The sequence below is a fragment of the Carex rostrata genome, chromosome 18, assembly GCF_964058835.1.
Source record: "Carex rostrata chromosome 18, lpCarRost1.2, whole genome shotgun sequence".
In the NCBI taxonomy this organism is placed as follows: domain Eukaryota; kingdom Viridiplantae; phylum Streptophyta; class Magnoliopsida; order Poales; family Cyperaceae; genus Carex; species Carex rostrata.
Genome location: NC_135935.1, coordinates 2,115,177 through 2,136,572, shown reverse-complemented (window position 1 = coordinate 2,136,572; position 21,396 = coordinate 2,115,177). Strand labels below are relative to the sequence as shown.

At 33.4% G+C, this 21,396-nt stretch overlaps 1 protein-coding gene across 1 annotated transcript; it reads left to right on the top strand.

The window, feature by feature from the left end:
• Window positions 1–5,039: 5,039 nt before the first annotated feature.
• LOC144569539 (uncharacterized) lies at window positions 5,040–10,347 on the top strand. Its single transcript, XM_078319923.1, has 4 exons — window positions 5,040–5,531; window positions 7,758–7,875; window positions 8,647–8,874; window positions 10,116–10,347. Exons 1-4 carry the CDS (start codon window positions 5,122–5,124, stop codon window positions 10,188–10,190), a joined length of 831 nt encoding a protein of 276 aa, XP_078176049.1. The 5' UTR covers window positions 5,040–5,121; the 3' UTR covers window positions 10,191–10,347.
• Window positions 10,348–21,396: the final 11,049 nt, after the last annotated feature.

Below are 21,396 nucleotides of genomic sequence, written 5' to 3'. Positions count from 1 at the left end.
ATAAGTAAAATTTTAACGATAAATACTCAAACTGAATAGTAGGTTTGGACACGTGCAAAAGAATGTGCATTTTTCTTGTAATGTAGGAGAATCACTGGAGTGTCTTTGTAGAATAGGAATTTCAAGTGTTCAAGTTAATGACTTGACCCAAGTTTTGAAACAAAGGAAATTCCGAATCAAACCTCAAAATATTCCAAAAGTAGGAAAGGTATCAAAACTCAACATATAGGATAAAGAACTCATGTTAGATTTCGAAGCGAATGATAAGTGCCTCTAACCCGGAATCAAATATGATGTTGTTCTCTCATAAAAGCAAGAACACACTTTTCTTTTGTGCTCGCGGGACCGGGATTCTTTCGTAGCTGGAAATATTTTTCCATGTTTAAAATCAGGCAGCGCCGCAGCGGTGATTCAGTTATTAGAAGAATTAATTCATTGCTACATAAGAGCCCGTTATTATTTCATTTGTCAGCCCACTAAGCCACTAAGCCACTAAGCCACTACTGGACCAATTTTGTTGCAGCACAAATCTTGAACAACAACATAAAACACAGCATCAGTAGACTAGTTATTTTGGGCCCAACTATCTTTTCCTCTCTTGATTCCTGTGAAGCATATCATCAAACCGTTTCAGCAGAGCGGTGTCTAAGGTGGTAAGAACAGAAAGGCGATATGAGGTGATAGTGAAGGAAAACGTCATGGTCTATGCTGCTTTTCTCTTTCTTATGGGTGTCAGATTGAAGTAACGGGTTAGTGACGGGTGTCTTCTCTTCTTTGGTGATGTAAGGGTGAGTGGTCTTTCGTCTGTGTACAGTAGGTATATTTTCCGTTTTTAGTTTGATGTTTGTGTATTGTTTTGTGCTGCTTCATGTTTTTTCTTCTACATCTTTTTTTTTTTCTGCTTAGAGGTGACTGTCTTAGATTGGTTGATTTAGTTTCCACTCTGATTTGATTCAATGTCTTCTCAGCTGATGGGTGATTGTCCTGGTCTAGTTGATTCAGTTCCCAGTCCGGTTTGGATTCAGTGTTTTCTCAGCTGTGATATGTACATATAAAATCATCACTAGGCTCCCTATCACTCCAATCAAACAAGGATGATCAAATTGTGTCCACTGGATACGCATATCCTTGTGTGTTTTTAGTTTTATTTAGCTGTATGTTTTTACAGACTCTCGTTGTCTAATCTTATGTAACAACTACTTTGTACTTTTTTATCAATACAATTGTCTATGGGCTTTCACCAAAAAAAAAAAAAATCAATTCGCTTCTACAGGAACGAAGGAGAACTTTTTCTGTTAATATTTTGAATGGAATGAGCATATTCCGTTAGTGTTTTGGACGGAATATGTCTATTCAATTAGTATTTTTGATGGAATTAGCATATTCTGTTAATTTTTTGATGAAAAAATTGGAGAATGACTTGATTGAGACAAATAAAAAGTTCAGTGGTTATAAAGGGACATATCAAACTTAAGTGGCCAATTTGTGACAAATGATAAAATTTAGCGACCTCTGGCGAAATTTACTCTAATATAATTGATAAAAAAAATGCTAATAATGAAAAATTAAAAGTATAAACATGCTATCAACTATCCAAGTGTGTCATGTATAAGTCCGATATAATTTGAAAATATATTGATTGATTGTTAAGTGACTTAAAATCTAAACAACTGAGTTTTATTAGCTTTTAGTTAGTAAATAAATAATTTTCAACTTGCATCAAATTTCATACGTACGTGAACATCAAAAGGTAATTCAAGATGGACCGTTGTAAATTTAAGTAATTTGACAAATGCCAGAACTTTCATCATTTTTTATCAGTTTTTTATGCATGATGTGTATAAAGCAGTGTTGTAAAAAACGTCCGTGACGATTAATCGGTGATGATGGCCAACCCGTCACGCATATTCTTAGCGAAGGCATGTTTGCGGTGGAAAACGTTTAATCGGCCAATTATTTCCGATTATTCCAATTTATTTCAGTAATTTTTTTTATGTGATAGTGTGTGATAATAAGTTTTATAAATCATGTATTGTAGTTTTGTTTGTGCTTGAACATACATTCAATATTTTTTATATATGTTTTTTTCTTCTTACTTTAAAATTGATTAATTATTCTTCTATTTATTTATCGTATATTTCCTTACTAATTACTGATGTAATTTTTTCATTAGTATGACATATTCATTTATGAAACTAAGTTGTTATTATAAACTAAATTTAGTGATTTTATATTGAAATGTTTCATTTCTTTCACATAATATGTTATTAGTATTTGAAAAAAGTTTTAACTCTTGAATTCATTTTTTCATTAAATAAATGTGTTACTGACACAAGTAAAGCGCTTATGCATTAAAAAAAAAAAGTGTAGTGTCATGTTATAATAATGAAATTAAGTTAAATTAAGTTTATTTGATAAGTTTAATAAGTTAAATAAATTATTTTTAATAAATTATGATATATATATACATAAATTTAATAAAAATGTTAAATTGTCCGCATAATTTCGATTAATCGGCCGCATACCGATTAATAGCTTGGCGGTACCCCGTCCGTCCGACGATCGCATACCGTTATTTACAACACTGGTATAAAGTAAAATGACATTGTATACTTGAAAATTGAAATAATTATTAGAGAAAAGGTTTCTATCCACCTTCTACTGTCCACAATTTGTCCACAGCATCTTATCCACTCCCATTTAACTGATTTTAACATATTTGGTCCCCACATTCCAACGGAAATTCAGAACCTTCTCAGATTTCACGTATTTAAACCTTCCTTTCCGATTGTCCCTTCTTTTTTTTTGAATCTCATTTTCAAAAACTTTCTTCCCGATCAGATTATTTCCTTATTGAGGCGACTTCCTTCCTTCTTTTTAAATTTCTCTTCTCTATTTCGTCGCAATCTTTTCTCCTTGCTGAAGCGCACTGCACTGCTCATAGTATACACTTCCCAAAATATGCTCCTGCTTCTTTGATTCTCTCTCTTCGACCTATATCGATCTACCTAGAGAGGAAGAGAGATAGTGATTGCACAGCGATCTCTAGGTTTATCTCGTTTCGATTCTCTATTCAAACGACAAAGCCATCTGATCAAAATTCAAAGTGCAAAACGACAAAGGCACCTTTGTTGATTTTCAATTCTCTAGGTTTAATTGAGGTGATTTTCGATTCTCTAGGTTTAATTGCAAAATTGAAAGCGCCTCGTCAGCAATACCTGCTAGTTAGTGGTAAATTACGTGTATCGGGCACATTTTTAGATTCAATTGAATTATGTGTGGGTATAATTCCCTTTTCGATTACTCATCGGCGCTTTTTTCTCTAAGAGGACGAGTAGTGCTTCGGCAGCTTCTTCGAATCTTTTCTAAGGGGAAGCTTTGATCGTCAGTAGAAAGATGTAGAAAAGTAAGGAGATTCTCTAGTCGAGAAGTAGTGATGTGAAATCAGTAGGTTATTTCTGATTCATTTTTCCTTTGCAATGTCGATTTTAATTGAGATTACTGACTCGATCTCGTTTTTTATACATGATCGCAATGGAACCTTCAATCGTGGAGCGTGATCGAATAGAAGTTGTTTTTGTTGAAGAGCATGTCAAAATTCAAATCTAGTAAGTTATTTCTGTTGAATTTGTTGTTTTCGTTGTATGCAGTAACAGATCTAGCATTTCAAATGAAATCTGGAGGAAAGAGATGATAGAGAGGCGATATGGAGTATTGATTTGTTAATTTTACTGTATTGCCCCGTTAATTTTACAGTATTCATCTTGTCATTTTACAGTATTCATCTTGTGAAAATCTGGAGGAAATAGATGATAGAGAGGCGATATGGAGTATTAATCTGTTAATTTTATAGTATTGACTTGTTAATTTTACAGTATTCATCTTGTCATTTTACAGTATTCATCTTGTGGAAATCTAAAAGAAAGAGATGATAGAGAGGCGATATGGAGTATTGATCTGATAATTTTATAGTATTGCCCCGTTAATTTTACAGTATTAATCTTGTTATTTTATAGTATTCATCTTGTGAAAATTAGGAGGAAAGAGATGATAGAAAGGCAATACGGAGTATTGATTTGTTACTTTTACAGTATTTATCTTGTAATTTTATAGTATTTATCTTGTAATTTTACATTATCCATCTTGTGAAAATCTAGAAGAAAGAAATAATAAAGAGGCTTCTTACTCATCCAAACAATATTCAATTGAAAATTCTACTGTATACAAGATTCAATTTTACAGTTTTGCTGATTCAATTTTACAGTATACAAGATTCAATTGTAAATTTTACTGTGTAGAAGATTCAATTTTACAGTATACAAGATTCAACTGAAAATTTTACTGTATACAAGATTTAATTTTACAGTATACAAAATTCAATTTTACAGTATACAATATTCAATTTTACAGTATACAAGATTCAATCCAGTGCGGACGCTAATAATTAACTCTAACTGCCAATAACCGCTAATAACTAACTCTAACCGCCAATAACTTCCTATAACTGTAATTTCCGAAAGTACAGTTTGAAAGTACATTTATTTTGTTCTGTTGTACAAGTTGCAATCTTTTTCTAACTATCATGGGACCACTTCAAATAGTTTGCTAGATATTTTGTGATTAACTGATATATTTTATGCGATATATTGTATAATTATACAGCATGTAGAAGTAATTTTACAGTATTCGCGCAAGTCAAAGCTGTGGACAAATGGTGGACAAAAGACTGTGGACAATTAGACGCTTCCTAATTATTAATCTTTATGGTTGCAATAATTGTCAAGGTAATCACTAACTAGTGAATAATAATTTGACAAATTACAATGACAAGGTACGCAACTAACCATTTAAACACAAAAATAACTCAAAATAATTAATTGCATAAAACCCAGCTTAGGTAATTAGGAGTTAATGACCGTACAGTTTCTACCAGCAAACACATTAAATTTGAAATGAAATAACATAAAAGGTGAGGTCAATCTGCAAAAAGAATCCACAAAACTGAACAACACCTTTTTCCAGTGGTTCTCTCTCTCGTCACCTGGCTCGAAGCCGAAGAGCCATTCCATTTCTCCCATCAAATCCATTACCGTCCCATCGTCTTTCCTTTTTCCACCGGAAATGAAGAGGAAAGCGAAAACCAAGAAAATGGAACCCAAGAGGCAAAAACAGAAACAAACCCAGAAACAGAAAGAGAAGGAAAACGCCCCTAACGATTCCAATTCCTCCCAAAACCCAAATCAGAACCCCTCGTCTCTCGCTTACTACCTCCTCGTTGTCCCTCCGGGGGCCTCCCCTCCAGCTGGAGCGGCGGCGCTTCCAGGAACGCCACCCCCAGGAGCCACTGCAGCGGCGACGGAGGCTGTGAAGCGAATTTCAACTGGCGGAGTCGGAGTATCATCCGATGCTAAATCGGGGAGTGATGATCAGGACTTGAACCAAGATCCAGATCCAACTCCTAATCCGAACCCAAGAGGAAGGAAGAGGAGGTTCAAGCGTCACACACCCCATCAAATCCAGGAGCTGGAATCGTAAGGCTTATGTTGTCTTCTGGTTCAATTAATGCAGTATCATTGATTTGGCAATGTACTATTATTAGTCCTTGACAAAATTGCGCCATTAGTGTCCTGTTTGTTATATTAGGAACGTTATTCTGTGGAATGTTGGAGTAATTAAGGCGTTTATGAAGTTCAATTAGGCTTCTTAATTAACATAGAAAGACAGGAGAAATGAAAAGATAAGCAACTCTTTAACTGGAGAAAGATGGTAGATATTTTTTCTTAATAAAAAATAAGGGTCCGCTAACCTCTTGTGGGTATGGAAACTGTCTCTCTCCAACCATAGGAAGATGGACTGCCATCATATCACTGCTAGGCCTAAGGTTTAGTTGCTTGAATTTGTGGTATGCTGTTCATTCTGTGCTTCAGTTCGCTCTTAATATATGAATAATTTGGGACGAAGGGACTCTGGAGTTACCACAAGTAGTTTGAAATTCAGAAAGGGAACAATATGGGAGGAAATGAGGTGGAAGTTAATTGTTACCCTCCAAATTGAAATCGAGGAATTCTCCTCATTTTCCTTTATTTACCTTCCCTTTACCTCCTAGAATTTAAACTAGGCGGCAAGGTGAACATCATCCTCCCCTCTCCCTTACCCTCCCCTCTCCCTTACCCTCCCCTCCATGCACCTTGTTTCCCCAAACTCAGGAGCACACTAAAAGGCATCTATGCTGTGGGACGCACCTTCAAAATTTTCATCTCCATATGGAAGAAACAAACGCAACAGAATGAGAAAGGCAAATTATTTTCAGAAAATACTTAAATTGGTTTTGAATTAAACAAATTATTAACTAATTGGTTTCTTTAATGAAAATCCATCTCTTCAGAATATACTCAAAAAATACTCGGAGTGAAAAAATTATTTTCTTGTTTGGCTTTACCAAAGGAAGGATGCATCTGACTAATCTAATTTTTTAGGAAAGAAAACCAAAGAAGTTTGTAATTATTAACACCAATGATTTCTCCTATTTTAAGCACAATCGGAAACTAGACATGGTGTGGTGAACATGGAGTCGGCCCTGGCAGCGTGCAGACAGTATATTGATCTTCCATGGAGAGCTCAGCCTAAGATGATTTTGCATTGGCTTTTGTTGCAAACCTTAAGAGAGGAGAGAGATGTATGGAGAGCTCTTTCAGAGGTGGAGACAAATCATGATAATTTTGTTTTATTGAGAGATTAGCTCTTGTAGTAGGAGTTACACGCAAATTTGGTTGTAGTCCAAACCCCTACATTATACATCTCTAGAATTTTAAAGTACCATATTTTATTCAAATACACCAACCCAAACAGCTCAAATCACCTCAACTTCCCAATTGCCTCACTTGTGGTGTTCCAAACGACCCCCAAGAGTGAAATATTTTAGCATACAAGGACACCATTTTTCAGCATTAAAACTTCAGAACGGACAGTAGAATAATATTTGTAGAACTCTAATATTGTGGAATTCTTTTATGTGGGAGAAAGAGAAGTGTGCTTTTCAAATTCCGTGTTTGTTATTAAGTTTGGAATTATTGTGAGAAATTGGGAGCATTAATACTTTTGCAAGGTTCACTCCCTTAAATTAATGATGAAAGGACTGGAGAGAGTTGCTCTGTTGTTTTGATATGCTTTTCATTTTATTCTTCATTGTAGTGCCTCAAGATACTTGGAATATTTTGGTATTCGATGTTTATTTTAGAATATTTTTTCATAATTTTCATGAAGATAGATTATGTTGCTCAATTGTGGGCCGATTGCCTACTGTGAATCACAATTAGGTTCTATTTTGTAAAAAATAATCGTATGTTTGAGGTTGACTTTTTCCTCTTGGTGTATTTTGAATGTTATCAACATAGAAGACCTAGTTGAAAGTTGAAACTGATGAAATTCTTTGTACTGTGTTTACCACCTTCCTTTCTTTTGTTTACTGGCTGCTGTCGTACCAAATATCAACACCAAATTGATTTTCTTCTTATCAGCTTTCTATTTCTATCTTATAAGTCAGTCTTCTTTATTTATTGCTTTCACTTGTTTAGTTTATATTAAGGACTGACCATTGATTTATCTTTAGATAACAAGTATCAATGCAACATGAGGATAAAAAAGAAGATAAAATTGGGATCGTTAACCCGGCTATGGTTGTTTATGTGATTACTGATGCCCATTAAAATCCATGTATTAACTTGCCTTTTATTTTTTATTTTTTTATTTTTTTGTAGATATTTTATAAAGAATCCACATCCAGATGATAAAGCGAGAGAGGACCTGAGCCAGGAGCTGGGTTTGGAGCCCTCTCAAGTCAAGTTCTGGTTCCAGAACAAGCGCACCCAGCTCAAGGTATATATTATTCGTTCATGTGTGGGTGAATGAATTTTGGTTGGGGACTGCAGGGCCCCAGAGGGGGAGGGGTGCTTTTGCAAGATATCAGAACTCTGACCTGTACTTGCTGGTTCTGTTACTTTGGCCAAATATCTCATTAAACCTAAAATTAGCTGAGTGGCACAAACTTTTAGCCCTCTTATCCTCATATAGTTTGCTAAAACCTAATCCATTGTAGTCAAATTCAAACTACATTAAAAAACATGAGTCTTTGAGAAACTGCAGATTTGTTACTGTAATCTTAATATCATACTTCTTCTATATTTCATAGTTGCACTTCCATAGCTATCCTTTTTATGATGCATTTTCCATTCTGTGTCTAGAATTAGTAGCAGTAGTATGGGCAAATGCCTTAAACTTCTTGATTCATATACCAAACTTTTGTTCTTGTGCTTAGACCTGACTATTAAAGTTTTCTTTTTTCATGATATCTTAATTCTGACCTGCACATGCAAGGTTGATTACTTTTGCCAAACAGCTGAGACCCAAAAAATTAGCACGAATAGCACAAACTTTTAGTGCTCATCCTCGATTTTTCTATTGAAACCTCGTGCAATGTAGTCAAGCTGGTTCTGCACAATAGCAAACACATAAACAGTTTTGGCAGAACTGTTGATATGTCATTGTAATCTTAATATTATACTTATCCTTTCATTCTGATACACAGACTTTTATTTGATCTTGTACTTAAGACCTGACTTTTAGAACTTTCTTTTTGCTATTGTGCAGAACCAGTTTGTGTGGCAGGAAAACACACAACTGAGAGCTGAGTTAGACAAGCTGAAGGCTGAGAATGATAAATTAATTGCAGAAAACAACCAATTCAAGGTGATGTTAGCTGGCACATCCTGTTCTGCATGTGGCGCTTCAGTGGTACCAGGTGAGCTGTCATCTGACGAGCATCGGCCCAATACCAGCACCATCCCTCCACCCGAACCCTGTGAAGAAGATGATGAGGTACCAACTTTTATTTTATAATTATAAGGAAATTTGTAAGAGCACCTCTAATTGTGAAATTGCAAAAACGTCGCTTTTCTTCTGATGAATTCAAAAATGAGCTCCTCTTGTTGTTCTTTAGCACTTTGATAGAAAAATTTAGTTCAAGACTTCATCTTTTAATGGCAAATTTTTCCTTTAAATTAAATTCACCAGTGTACACTCTTCTTTTTATTTTGTTTTAACTGATGAATTCGTCACACGAGGACATTTTTACCGTATATGACCACAAGATTATATAATTTTAAGGAAATAAGCCAAAAGTAACCCTACTTTTGTGAAATTGCAAGTTATCCCTCTTTTATTGAAAGATCTAATGGTGAGCTCCTGCAACTGTTCTTTGATAATTTTGATAGAAGAGGATTTGTTCCAGATTTCTATCTAATAATGGCGAAATGGTCCTTTCAAATTAGATTCTCCAGTGTTTTATCTTTCTATTATATTTTTCTTTAACCGATCCATGAAGTTACGGGAAAATTATGACCGCATTGTTAAATTCAAAAGATAGTCTATGGATTAGCTTTATCCCAACAATCAGATGGTTCTAAGTTTCTATACTGCAATAATCATTGTGCACATCCTCTTTTGTTCATTCAAATTACCATTTAATAATTTGCATTGAGTAAGGCTGGGGTGCTATGGATAGCATAGAGGCCTCTATGCTACGGCTCAATATTCGAGTTTTCAAAATCCAAACGGTCGATCCGAACCGTTCATCTTATTCTCCATATTAATATCTGCTTGGAGACCAAATTTTATAATTTTCTGAATTTTTTTACTATTTATTAAGCCACTTTGAAAATCGCTAATCCAACGGTTTTACTGTTTTGTGCAGCCACCGTTGGATCAACAATTTTGTAAAATACTTAATAAATAGTAAAAAAATTCAGAAAAATGTAAAATTTGGTCTCCAAGCAGATATTAATATGGAGAATAAGATGAACGGTTCGGATCGACCGTTTGGATTTTGAAAACTTGAATATTGAGCCGTAGCATAGAGGCCTCTATGCTATCCATAGCACCCCAGCCTTACTCATTTGCATTTTGGCTCTGTATTACAGTCTGCTAGAGGTGACCACTGTATATCTCATTCTTGATACATTAGGCAGAGTACCAAATCCAAGTTTATCTGGATATTGCATCATCCATGCCTTATTTATTAGTCAATAGTTTGTTTATTTCAACCGCGTTCCATGTTACAGGTAGGTGCAACTAGATCGGAAGATGACCAATTTATCTTCGGTGATATGAATACCAGAGACTTAAGTGGAGTGTAATTAATTGTAACTTACTGGACGTGGTTTTAGTCTAGCCTTGCTCTTTTTTACTTCTTTTTTCCTCTGTTTTTCTTTTTCTTTCTCTTTTGGCAAGTAGGTGTGGTGTACAATGTTAACTTATTCTAGTGCTGACTAGTGGCAAGCTACGTTCTGGTTCCATCTTTTTTTTTTCTTTCTTTACCGTTTGGCGTTGATGATGATGGTGATCAAAGTGGTCCTGCAAAGATTGATTGCCTGATTTGGATATGTTAGCTGTGCCCCTTCCCCTAACTGTGGCCTGATTTTTTTGTCTTCTTCAGCTAATGAGAGCATTCACATAGCACAGCTTTTAGTTATTCTCTTGAGGGCTTATATCAACAACCTGGGCCCTTGTTTTTCTCTTATTCTTTTCTATATACATGCAACCATTGGCTGTCATGTACAACTTAAACGTAAAAAGTTGGTTCAGTTCACATCTTGTATGGCTTTACGTGTAGCTAGAAGAGATACTTACATTGGTAGTACTAGGCTTGTTATTTGAAAATGTTGTCTTTTCACTTCTGCTTTTTTTGTTGGCGTGAGAATTCGTATATGCCAAATTATTTCTAGAATTGGAAACTTCAACGTCATTATCTAAAATTAGGTTCAATCATTTGAGTTTCGGTAATTGATTCCCAGAAGCAGTGAAACCAAATGAGCTAAAAAAGCAGACTCTATCATGCGTGCATAACAATTCATTTGGTTTGGCGACATTTTCTGTGCTCTTGATCTCTAAATGGATTTGAGCTCTTTCTTAATATCTTTCCAATGACTAAGATGGTTGAAGTGAGCACAGTAACACACACACTTCAACCATCTTAGTCATTGGAACAGATATTAATATATTTTTTTAATTGTACGTATTTATTGGTGTATGTGAACTTTTCAGCAGATTTCGGCATTTTTTGTATTCTCTCATTAAAGAAGGGGGAGGTATAACAGTGTTTTCTGTTTTGCACTTGGCAGAAAAGATAGCAAACAATTTATATTTCGCTTGTACACTCCCCCTCGGAAGCTTTCTCGTTTGGATTACCTTGGAAAGCCCTTATTCATTTTCTTTCTCTACTTTGACCTTGTACCAATAAATATGAGCATTAGTTAAGGGCATTTAATCCAAAAGCATATTAATTACGACACAACCCTCCCCCTCCAAAGAGAATATTATGAGAAAAGATCCATACTACTGGGGATGTGGGGAACATGTATTAAAGTGTTCCTAAAAAAAAAAGAACATGTATTAAAGTGAATTGTGGGATGTGTGGAGACCCTAAAAGGTTGGAGTGAGACACGGAAGAAAAGAAGGGCCGAAGATTTCTTATATTCATATAAAAAAAGCCATATTCTTATGACACCCCAACTTTTTAGATTAAGCTTCTGCACTAAACCCATGTCCTGCTACTACGCAGACCATAAGTCGTTGATCTAAAAAGACATGTCATCTTCAACTACAGTGAAAATATTTACATCTTGTGTTTAACAGGTAAACTAAATTAAAACAAAGTAAAATATTAAATTATTTTAAAACATTAGTGTTTGATAGTAGTGAAATAAGTAGATAAAGTAGTATTGTATGAAAAAAATTTTGCTCTCATGTATATACTGTATTAATGAGTTAAGTAGTAATGATAAGAAATATTAGAAGTTGAAAATCTGAATGTTTTCACTTTACTTTAGAGATGTTTTAACTTCACATTACATTAAATTGTAATGCTTGTCTGATACCTCAAAGAATTTTAAAATATTTAAATTATTTGTCAAAAACACACGTATTAAGTAGATCAATCTAATAATCATGACAAATCTCTACAAAACCCAAGTCGTACATTAATTATAAGTGGAGCATGTTGTAATTTTTCCTAGAATTATAAATTGTAACAAAATTTCAACCACTTCTATTTAAGTTAATATATAAAACATGAAATTCAAACAATGAATCTTAACATTTATTCTTAATATTCTTTACGGGCAATTTTGAAATTTTCGTATAATTTCGTACAATTTCATACAAAACTAAGAGAATATTTCGATCAAATTAATTATAATAGATACATTAATTTCGTCCGTTCTCTACTTTTCTTTTTATACCAAACTACTTCACGCATCCCTTGTAGTGCGAGGATTAAGATAAATCCTTTGAATTTTAAAACATTTAATACGAAAGGGACATTGCTGTATAATGCCTCGATTATCATCATCATCATCATCATCATCATCATATACTTTGTTATTACTACTGCTATCGTTTTTTTTTTTTTTTTTTTTTTGTAATTATTAAAAATGAGGTTCAAACTTGACATTGCAGTAATTATCAGTGGTGGCATTGATTAACATTCAATACAATTGTGTCTTTTTGTATGAAAGATTCTCCTGAGAGATTGGTCTACAAAAATGTGGAAATTTCTCTTTATGATTCTGATGTAAGCAACACAATGCAAAAGACTATTTCAATTCATGATCTCTTAATTGTTACAGTCATTCTCCAGCTTTTAATTAATTAAGTTGCTACCATAAAATAATTATCTGAGATTATTGCTAAGAAAAATCCACGTAGAATGTACATATCCACTTCTCCCTCTTGGTAATACCATCATTAATTGTAACTACCTTGATGTTCAAAGGTTTACATCATTTGAAATATTAATGCAATTGCCATTTCTCTTTCAATACCACAATAATGGAACAATATGTGGCCCATGTGAGAACGACCTTCGTGTCATTATCAAGGTATCCTTGCTTATTATGCTACTAGATTAAAACATTTAAATTGTTTATTTTGCTTATTATGCCAAATAATAACTTTTTCTATGATGATATAATTAACTTGTTACTAATACAATACTTATTCTATTATAATGGATCGGTTCGGTACGAATCGATTTAGATTTATGAAATTCACATGTAAATTTATATTCAATAAAAAAATGATGAGAATCTAAATCGGATTTACATATATTAATTATCATAGCGGATTCGAATCATATATGGATTTTAAAAATACATGTATAATTATACAAGTGTGTATAATAAATTAAGCAATTCTAATAATATTTAGTATGTAGAATAACATTATTAACTGAATCCGCAATAAATTCTAAGTTCATATTATGCAAGATCTAAATGCAAATCCAATTAATTAGATGCATTTTTTTGGTTTGTAAATTTATGTAAATCCAAAAAGTACTATATCGCATAAATTTTTAAGATTCAGATCCATTTGTGTTGGATTATCGGATTATCTATTTCTTGGTGTTTGCTTTTACCTTAATCATTCTGATATATGATTTGTTTAAAAAATTGGGACAAAGAAATTAACCTAGCTAATAATACTCCGCTTTTAATTCCATGCATTAGAATTTTTTTTTTCTATATATTATCTGAAGAAAAACAAAGGAGATTCAACAATTCACAGGAATACTAATTGATTACTTTTAATGATTAAGCTGCAAATTCTCACAAATGAGGATAATGCACACATCTAGACGGAAAGCTAACAGTGACAACTAATGTGCCACATGTATTGATCTTACGAAGCTGATCTGGCCACACACCCGGTACGATTAGTCAAGATAGACAGTAACCTGCCACACAAGGCACTACTGCAATAGTTTTGAAATTTTGATTCATACCCAACTAACGGTGGAATTAAGGCCACATCAAAATATAATTCTAGCTAGATTTCGGTCATGTTAATTTGGTTGTGGAGTAAAGTTCATCCGGATTAAATTTCTTACAACGAGCTAAGGTAGATTAAAATAATTATGTTTGGTTAGAGTTTAGCGAAGTAAGCTCATGAAGAGAGAGAAAATTATAATATGGTGTTATTCTAACTGCGGGATCTACAGATAGAGTAAGTTACTTCACTTAAAGAGGTGGAATAACTTAATCCAGATTAACTCAAATGTTACTCCACTTTACTCCTTCAAATTTACTTCTCGTTTGGCTCCTTAAAGGTGGAGTAGAGGATTTACTCCACCATTTACTCCACAACCAAATGTGACCGAAAAGATTAACTCAATTAACTTTTGCTTAACATTAAGTCGGTTTTGTGTATATACTAATGCGAATTTTCTCTTTAATTAATTAATTGTAAGCTTTTCTGTTTTGTATTTCAGGAAGCAAAATGCTCAATTCTACTAGATTAAATGACATATAATCCTCATGTAATGATATGCCTTACTATTTACTTCTTAAATTGGTTAATATATACCCAGTTCTCATAGCTTTAGATACGAATTAATTAAGGATATACAGGAATATATATTTCAGTTTTCAACTTTATCATTCTTACAAATGAATGTGCTCGTTGTGATAAATATATGACATCTCTCAAATGCAATTTAATGTGTAATAATTAAATAATCACGTCTAATGTTGTGGGTAATGTATTGTCATAACTGTGAGAAGTTGTATGTTCAGAATTTAGTGTTTACATCTATGATTTAATTTTTTTTACTCTCATTCACAATAAAAGAAATACAACTTAAGACGTCAATAAATGTGCAAAACTATGAAATCCGAAAAATGTTTGGAGCTGCAAAAGATCAGTATGTATCCTCTACGGTACTGTATTTTGTCTAATGAGCTGAGATTAACTCTCAGCTGAGCAATAGAAAGTCAGTATCTATTTATACATAGAAGTCCGTTTTTTAGATTTGTGCTTCAATTAAAGAACGATTAATTGAACGTCAAGGTGATCCGAATTCTGCAAAAGACGCTAATGCAAAACAACTACAATATTGTCATTTATTTTTCCCTAATGTACATACTCGCCGAGTAGAATCCAAATCTGCTGTAATTTCAGAAGGAATTACAGGGTCTTGAAATTCCAATATCAACCATTAATTTTTTTAGTGCACATATCTCCAAAACTTTATAAAAAAAATGTAAGTTTTATGTACACATTTCGAGAAAGACCAATGATTGGGATCGGAATTATAGGGTCCTGAAATTCCCCAAGAATTACAGCAGATTTATTTTCCACTGAGTATTACTTAATAGTTCCAAAAAATGAGGGCGCAATAATTTTTATTTTAAAAATTCATATCACCTAATAAGTTAACATAATTTTCTCATTAGAATTGAACTGTTTGATTAGAATCTGGACAATTATTAAAGAAATCTTATGTATTTTATGACCGGATCGATCCAGATTCTGATCGAACTGTTCGGATTTAAATTTTTTTTTTTTTTTTTTTTTTTGAGAAAATAGAAATATTCTGTCACCTCAGAAAAATGGTTTTATAGTTTGCTACAGACAGCATGTAACAGAAAACCCTTTAAGACCTTGGTACAGCTGCAATGCCTATTTTGTGATAAAGCAAACAACTGGACGGTACGGGCTCCGCGTTAGCACTGAAACAAGAGAGAAAATGTTCAACCTAGCAAACCAATAAAGTCAAACTGGAATATTACAGTAAAGACCTTGAAGAATATTAATTTTTGTTTGACTTGAGATAAATTTTCACAGCATAACCTTAGCAGAACCGCAGAAGCAGTGGTTCGATGGGGATTTAGGAGCAGAAGTAGAATACAGCTAATTGCGGGGCCCGCAGATTTAAATGTCCTTCTGAAATTTTCTGACTTGGTCTGTTTGTCCTTTTTTTTTTTCTTAATTTTTTTTTCTTCGAAAAAAATGAAGGAATATACAAGAGGCATCAAGTTACAACAATTTTTTAGTTACAATAATGTTTGAGTTACAATAAGTTACAACAAATATTTTTTATATTTTCAAAGTCCAAATCGTCGATCAAAACCGTTGAATGTGATCTCTACTATAAAATGTGCTTGGAGACCAAATTTTACATTTTTTGGAATTTTTTACTATTTATTAAGATGGGTACAAAATTCAATGGTTTGAATTTGATTAGTTTTTGTACCCATCTTAATAAATAGTAAAAAAATTCAAAAAAATGTAAAATTTGGTCTTCAAGTACATTTTATTGTAGATATCACATCTAATGGTTTGGATCGACGATTTGGACTTTAAAAATGTAGGAAATACTTGTTGTAACTTGTTGTAACTAAAAAATTGTTGTAACTTGATCCCTCCTCAAGTAACAAAATTATGCCTTTGTAATTCTTTCTTCTTAATTTAAATTGAACAGTTAAAACACCTTCTCATCAAATGAATTCACATCCTCTCCAACACCTGATAAGGGAATCTTTTACAATTACTAGATCTAAACTGTTCTTTTTAACTTGGCATGAATCTCAAAGTCCAAAAATACTGCCCCCCTATTGCGGCCCGAATACCAAATCGGTTAAAATTTATTCTCAAACCGTAAAGTGAGGGTGATTCTCTGCAATACTGAAGAGGATACAGATTTCTCATCAAATTGCTCTCTAGGAGTCGAGTGTGCTTTGGTTTTGGGTTTGCATGGAACTATTTACAATGAATTTTTCGAGCTAACCAATAGCATCTAGTAGCAGAGACGGAGCCACAAAAGAGCAAATATGATCAATTTGATATCTATTTTTTGTATTTATACATAATTTTTTATATAATTTATAATAAAATACTACATATATTGTCTCTCATTTACAGTATAAAAACTGTATATGATTGACATTCATTCATGTTTGACTTCATAATCAGAAAATCTGACTTTGTCCTGATTCTAGTCTATCAGTCTATTTTTTATATTTTGCAGAGTTATTTATATTTTAAGATTATATGGTTTCAATCGAGTAATATTTTATAAGTACGACTTCAACTAAAGCAGAAAAAGACCACTGATTAATTTGTCTGGTAATCACAATAATGTGTGATTAATGAATTATGTGGAAAAAATTTGTGGTACTAGCTAACATCTTCATTTCCCTTATGCTTGGCTGACCTAGCTAGGTTTTCTCTCTAATCTCTATCTGCCTTTTTCCCGTCAATCTTTTTACTACTAACTAATATTGCAGATCTTTACTCTATTAATTCGTTGAACAGTACCTTTGTCGTTTATTTATTGATCTCATGAATTCCTGGAGCGAATCTTTAGCCTGCCATATATATTTAATAAAAAAACACAGATAATATATATAGGGAGATGAAGAGAGAGAGAGAGAGAGAGAGAGAGATTTAAATAGTTCAAAAGAACTTGAGATTTGGCCGTATATACGAGACTCCGCATAATTTATAACTGAACCCTTGCTGTAGAAATAAAATATGCAAATTTTTTATTTTGCCATTCCAAGAAAATAAAGCCTTAGGGGATGACGTGTTCCTCAGAGGAGAATACACGATATCCCATTTTCAAACAGAAGTCAACCTTTGATTGAGTCAAGTTTGAGCAAAAACAAGGTGACAAAGAGGTCAAGTGCACATGGCCTGATTTCAACTTAATTAGTTAAAAATTTAAATAGGCTAGTTGAAACTATATTATATATGAGGAGGGTTCAAATGCACTCAAATTTTTGTGCATCCAAATGCATCTTATCTTTTAAATTCTTTTTCTTCGTTTTTAAACCGGCTAAATCCGGAAAAAAAATTTCCGGAAATTTTTTTTCCGGAAATGCATTGAATTAGTTTATAAAATCCGCGGAGTGTCATCGCTTTCACAGCACCTGCTCTCTCACAGTAAGTTTTAATTTATTTATAATTTAAATTTAATTAATTTATAATTTATAATTTAATTTATTTATATTTTAAATTTAATTTATTTATATTTTAAATTTAATTAATTTATAATTTTAATTTCATTTATTTATAATTTTAATTTTAATTTATTTTATTTATAATTTTAATTTTAATTTATTTTATTTATAATTTAAATTTAGAAGTATTTAATTTGTAATTATTTAAATATGTAACTATTTAATTTGAAATTATTTAAATTCTGAATATTGTCATATTAATTGAAAAAAATAAAAAATGGTGCAAAATAATTTTAAAAGTTTTATTAATTCTAAAATAATTTTATTAATTCTGAAATAATTTTGATTAATTCTGAAATGATTTAGAATTGTTTTAGGAACTTTTTGCTTTTCGGATTCCTTACGGAGCTCTGACAGTCAGATCGACCGGTTTTCGATTGAGGTAATTTTATTTTCTTTATGTTATTTTTAATTTAATTTATAATTAATTACTTCATTCCAAAATATTTTTTTTATTTTTTATAATATTGTCCAGAAAATTTAGAATTGTTTACAACCTTCCAAAATGGTTTATAATAATTTAAAAAATTCCAATATAGTTTAGAATGTTGCCCTATTAATTTATGAAATTCCAAAATAGTGTAGAATAATTATTGAAAATTGTCTAGAATATTTTTACCAATGGCAACACAATTTTTAATTACTTATATGTTGTTATTTTTGAAATTGCCAGACCAATCGAAATTAAAAATGACAACTATTTGTGCGAAAATTTATACTGGAGGGGAAATCCAATATAATGATGACGGGGTCTATTACAGTACCCGAGCTAAATACTCATTACCGCTAACCGTGAACCACAATTTTGATTATCTTCAGAATGAGATTTATAAATTTGTTGGGTACAATGCTAGTCAAGCAAATCTGGAAATTCAAGCCAGGTTTAATATGTCCACCGATGGACAACGTGACTATCAATTAGTACCGATAATGGACCAACAATCATTCGAAATGATTTTAGGAATTGTGTCGTCTTTTTCACAAAGGTTCCAGATTATGGAGTTATATGTAGAATTGGAACCGAACTGTACCAGTCAGATTCCTGAACCTCGATCCCGACCCAGTACCAGTCAGAATCCTGTGGAACCCGACCCAATACCAGTTAGATCCCGACCTAGCACCGGTCGGTACTCTGTGGATGTAAGAATGAGACCCGGACCCAGTATCGGTAGCAACTCTGTGGATCAACCAGTTATATCCCGACCCAGTAGCAGTCAGAATCATGTGGATCAAGACCCAATACTAGTTAGATCCCGACCTAGTACCGGTCGGCACTCTGTGGATATACCAATGAGATCCCGACCCAGTTCCAGTGCAGTCCGCAGACATGTACGCGATTATTTGCATGTACCTGTGGATGCAATTGATTCTGATAGTTTGGCGAGTGGAGATGAGATGCTCTCCGGTGAGTCGTCGGGTTCCGATGATGATATCGGACAACCCAATCAGTCACAACCACAGTACCCGATTACTGGTCGGGAAAATATGACACATCCGGTTGACAGTTTGAATGACATATTCGGTTTTCGGCCTGCGGATGTCGATTTTTTGGGCAGCTCAAAAAAAATGACAGATAATCCATTGGTTAAAGGTGTATTTTATGAGTCGAAAACGGCTCTAAAGATAGCAATCAATGAGTTTCATCTTGAAAATAATTGTGAGTGCATGGTTATTAGGAGCGAACCTAGACGTTATGAGGTGGAGTGCAGAGATGCTTTTTGTAAATTTAAGGTGTCCGCAAAGCAGAACGGTCTTTCAGAATCTTGGATTATTACCAAACAAGCACTTCCCCATACGTGCACAGTATCGGCAACACGTACTGATCATTGTCAGCTTACAGCAGAGATGGTTGCCATTGCGATTGATAAGACCATTAGAAGGGACGTGTGCTCTTCTATAAATCATATTCGAGATATCGTCATGATGAAATATGATAAGGTAACCCCCAAGTACAACAAATTATGGAGAGGCCGTGAGCTTGCTATTGCAAATCTATTTGGGAGTTGGGAGAACTCGTACAACTTGCTTATTCCACTATTGGAAGCCATCAAGAGAAACAATCCAGGAACTAAGTATGGTGGGACCATGCATGCTTTTGCATGAAGGACTGGATGCGAGGCATAGATTTCTATATAAATAAGCGAGAACAGCTCCGCCCCAGTTGTACTTTCTCGGCTCGTCCAAGTTTTCAATCATGCCGAGATACCACAGCGGTATTTTGTCCCCGCTACTGTCAGCAAACATTGTATTCCCTAGCATGTCGAGGAGAAATCCACGGACATACCTAACCGTCAATTTTAAAATGTGAGTACATTATTAAAAATATCAAATACGAATAGGGTTGTAAATAAAAAAATACTAACCATTTCAATTGTTCGTCGTTCGCATCTGTTGGTAATGTTTTGAAGCGCTCACGGAAAGCTTTTTTGGCGATAAGCATGTCGTACGTATCATTTCCCCTCTTCTTCATGAACCCCTTCACTTCATTATCTTTCACCCCTAGCAACTCATACAGTCGGCCTTGAAAACTCGCCGAGTTTGTAAATCCCGTTATCGGCTCCCCCGTAATAGGCAAACCCCAGAGACAACTCATATCCTCCAGAGAAACTGTAATATATTTGACTTGTCAGTAAGGAATAAAAAAATATATATTTAAATTAGTTAATACCTGTCATCTCTCCGAATGGAAGATGAAAACTGTGCGTCTCCGGATGCCACCGCTCGACAAGTCCATGAATGAGGGCCGCATCGAGGGCGATATCGGGCAATGTCGCGAGCTGATATAAGCTCATTCGAATTAAAAATGGTGCGTACCTCTCATTATACTCGCATTTCGGCCGATAATGTCTCACGGTTAAAATCTCTTTACTCTAAAATAAGAAAAAAATTAATTACAATATTTATTTGATTACTTTTTAAATTATTCTAAACGAAATAAGTAAATGTTTACCTCCTTATACGCCTCAGATATCCTGTGATTACCGTGAACTATCCACAACAGGGGGCTAAATCTATGCTTAAGTACTGGGTCTGCCATACTACAAAATTCGAACAATATTGTAAATCACCTTAAATTTTCCCAAATTATTCTACATCATTTTGGTATTTTCTAAATTATTCTAGACTATTTTGGTTTTTTTTTTAAATTATTCTACACCATTTGGAATTTTCTAAATTATTCTACACCATTTTGGAATTTTCTAAATTATTCGACACCATTTTGGTATTTTCTAAATTATTGTACATCATTTTGGTATTTTCTAAATTAATCAGACAATATTCTAAACCATTAAAATGAACTAATTAATTATCTTTTAAATTAAAATTAAAAAAATACAAATATAAAAACCTGAATCGCAGATCCGATCGATCAGACAATCAGAGCTCCGAAAGGGACCCGAAAGGAAAAGAGATTCCTAAAAAAAATTTAAATTAATCGAACAATGTTATATATTACTAAGGTAATTTTCTACACCATTTGGTATTTTCTAAATTATTCTAGACTATTTTGGTATTTTCTAAATTATTCTACACCATTTCGGTA

Excerpts from the sequence above, each read along its gene's own strand:
- LOC144569539 (XM_078319923.1), top strand. The coding sequence starts at position 5,122 with ATGAAGAGGAAAGCGAAAACCAAGAAAATGGAACCCAAGAGGCAAAAA. Across the intron at positions 5,532-7,757 it reads CAAATCCAGGAGCTGGAATC|ATATTTTATAAAGAATCCAC; the intron begins GTAAGGCTTATG and ends ATTTTTTTGTAG. Across the intron at positions 8,875-10,115 it reads CCTGTGAAGAAGATGATGAG|GTAGGTGCAACTAGATCGGA; the intron begins GTACCAACTTTT and ends TCCATGTTACAG.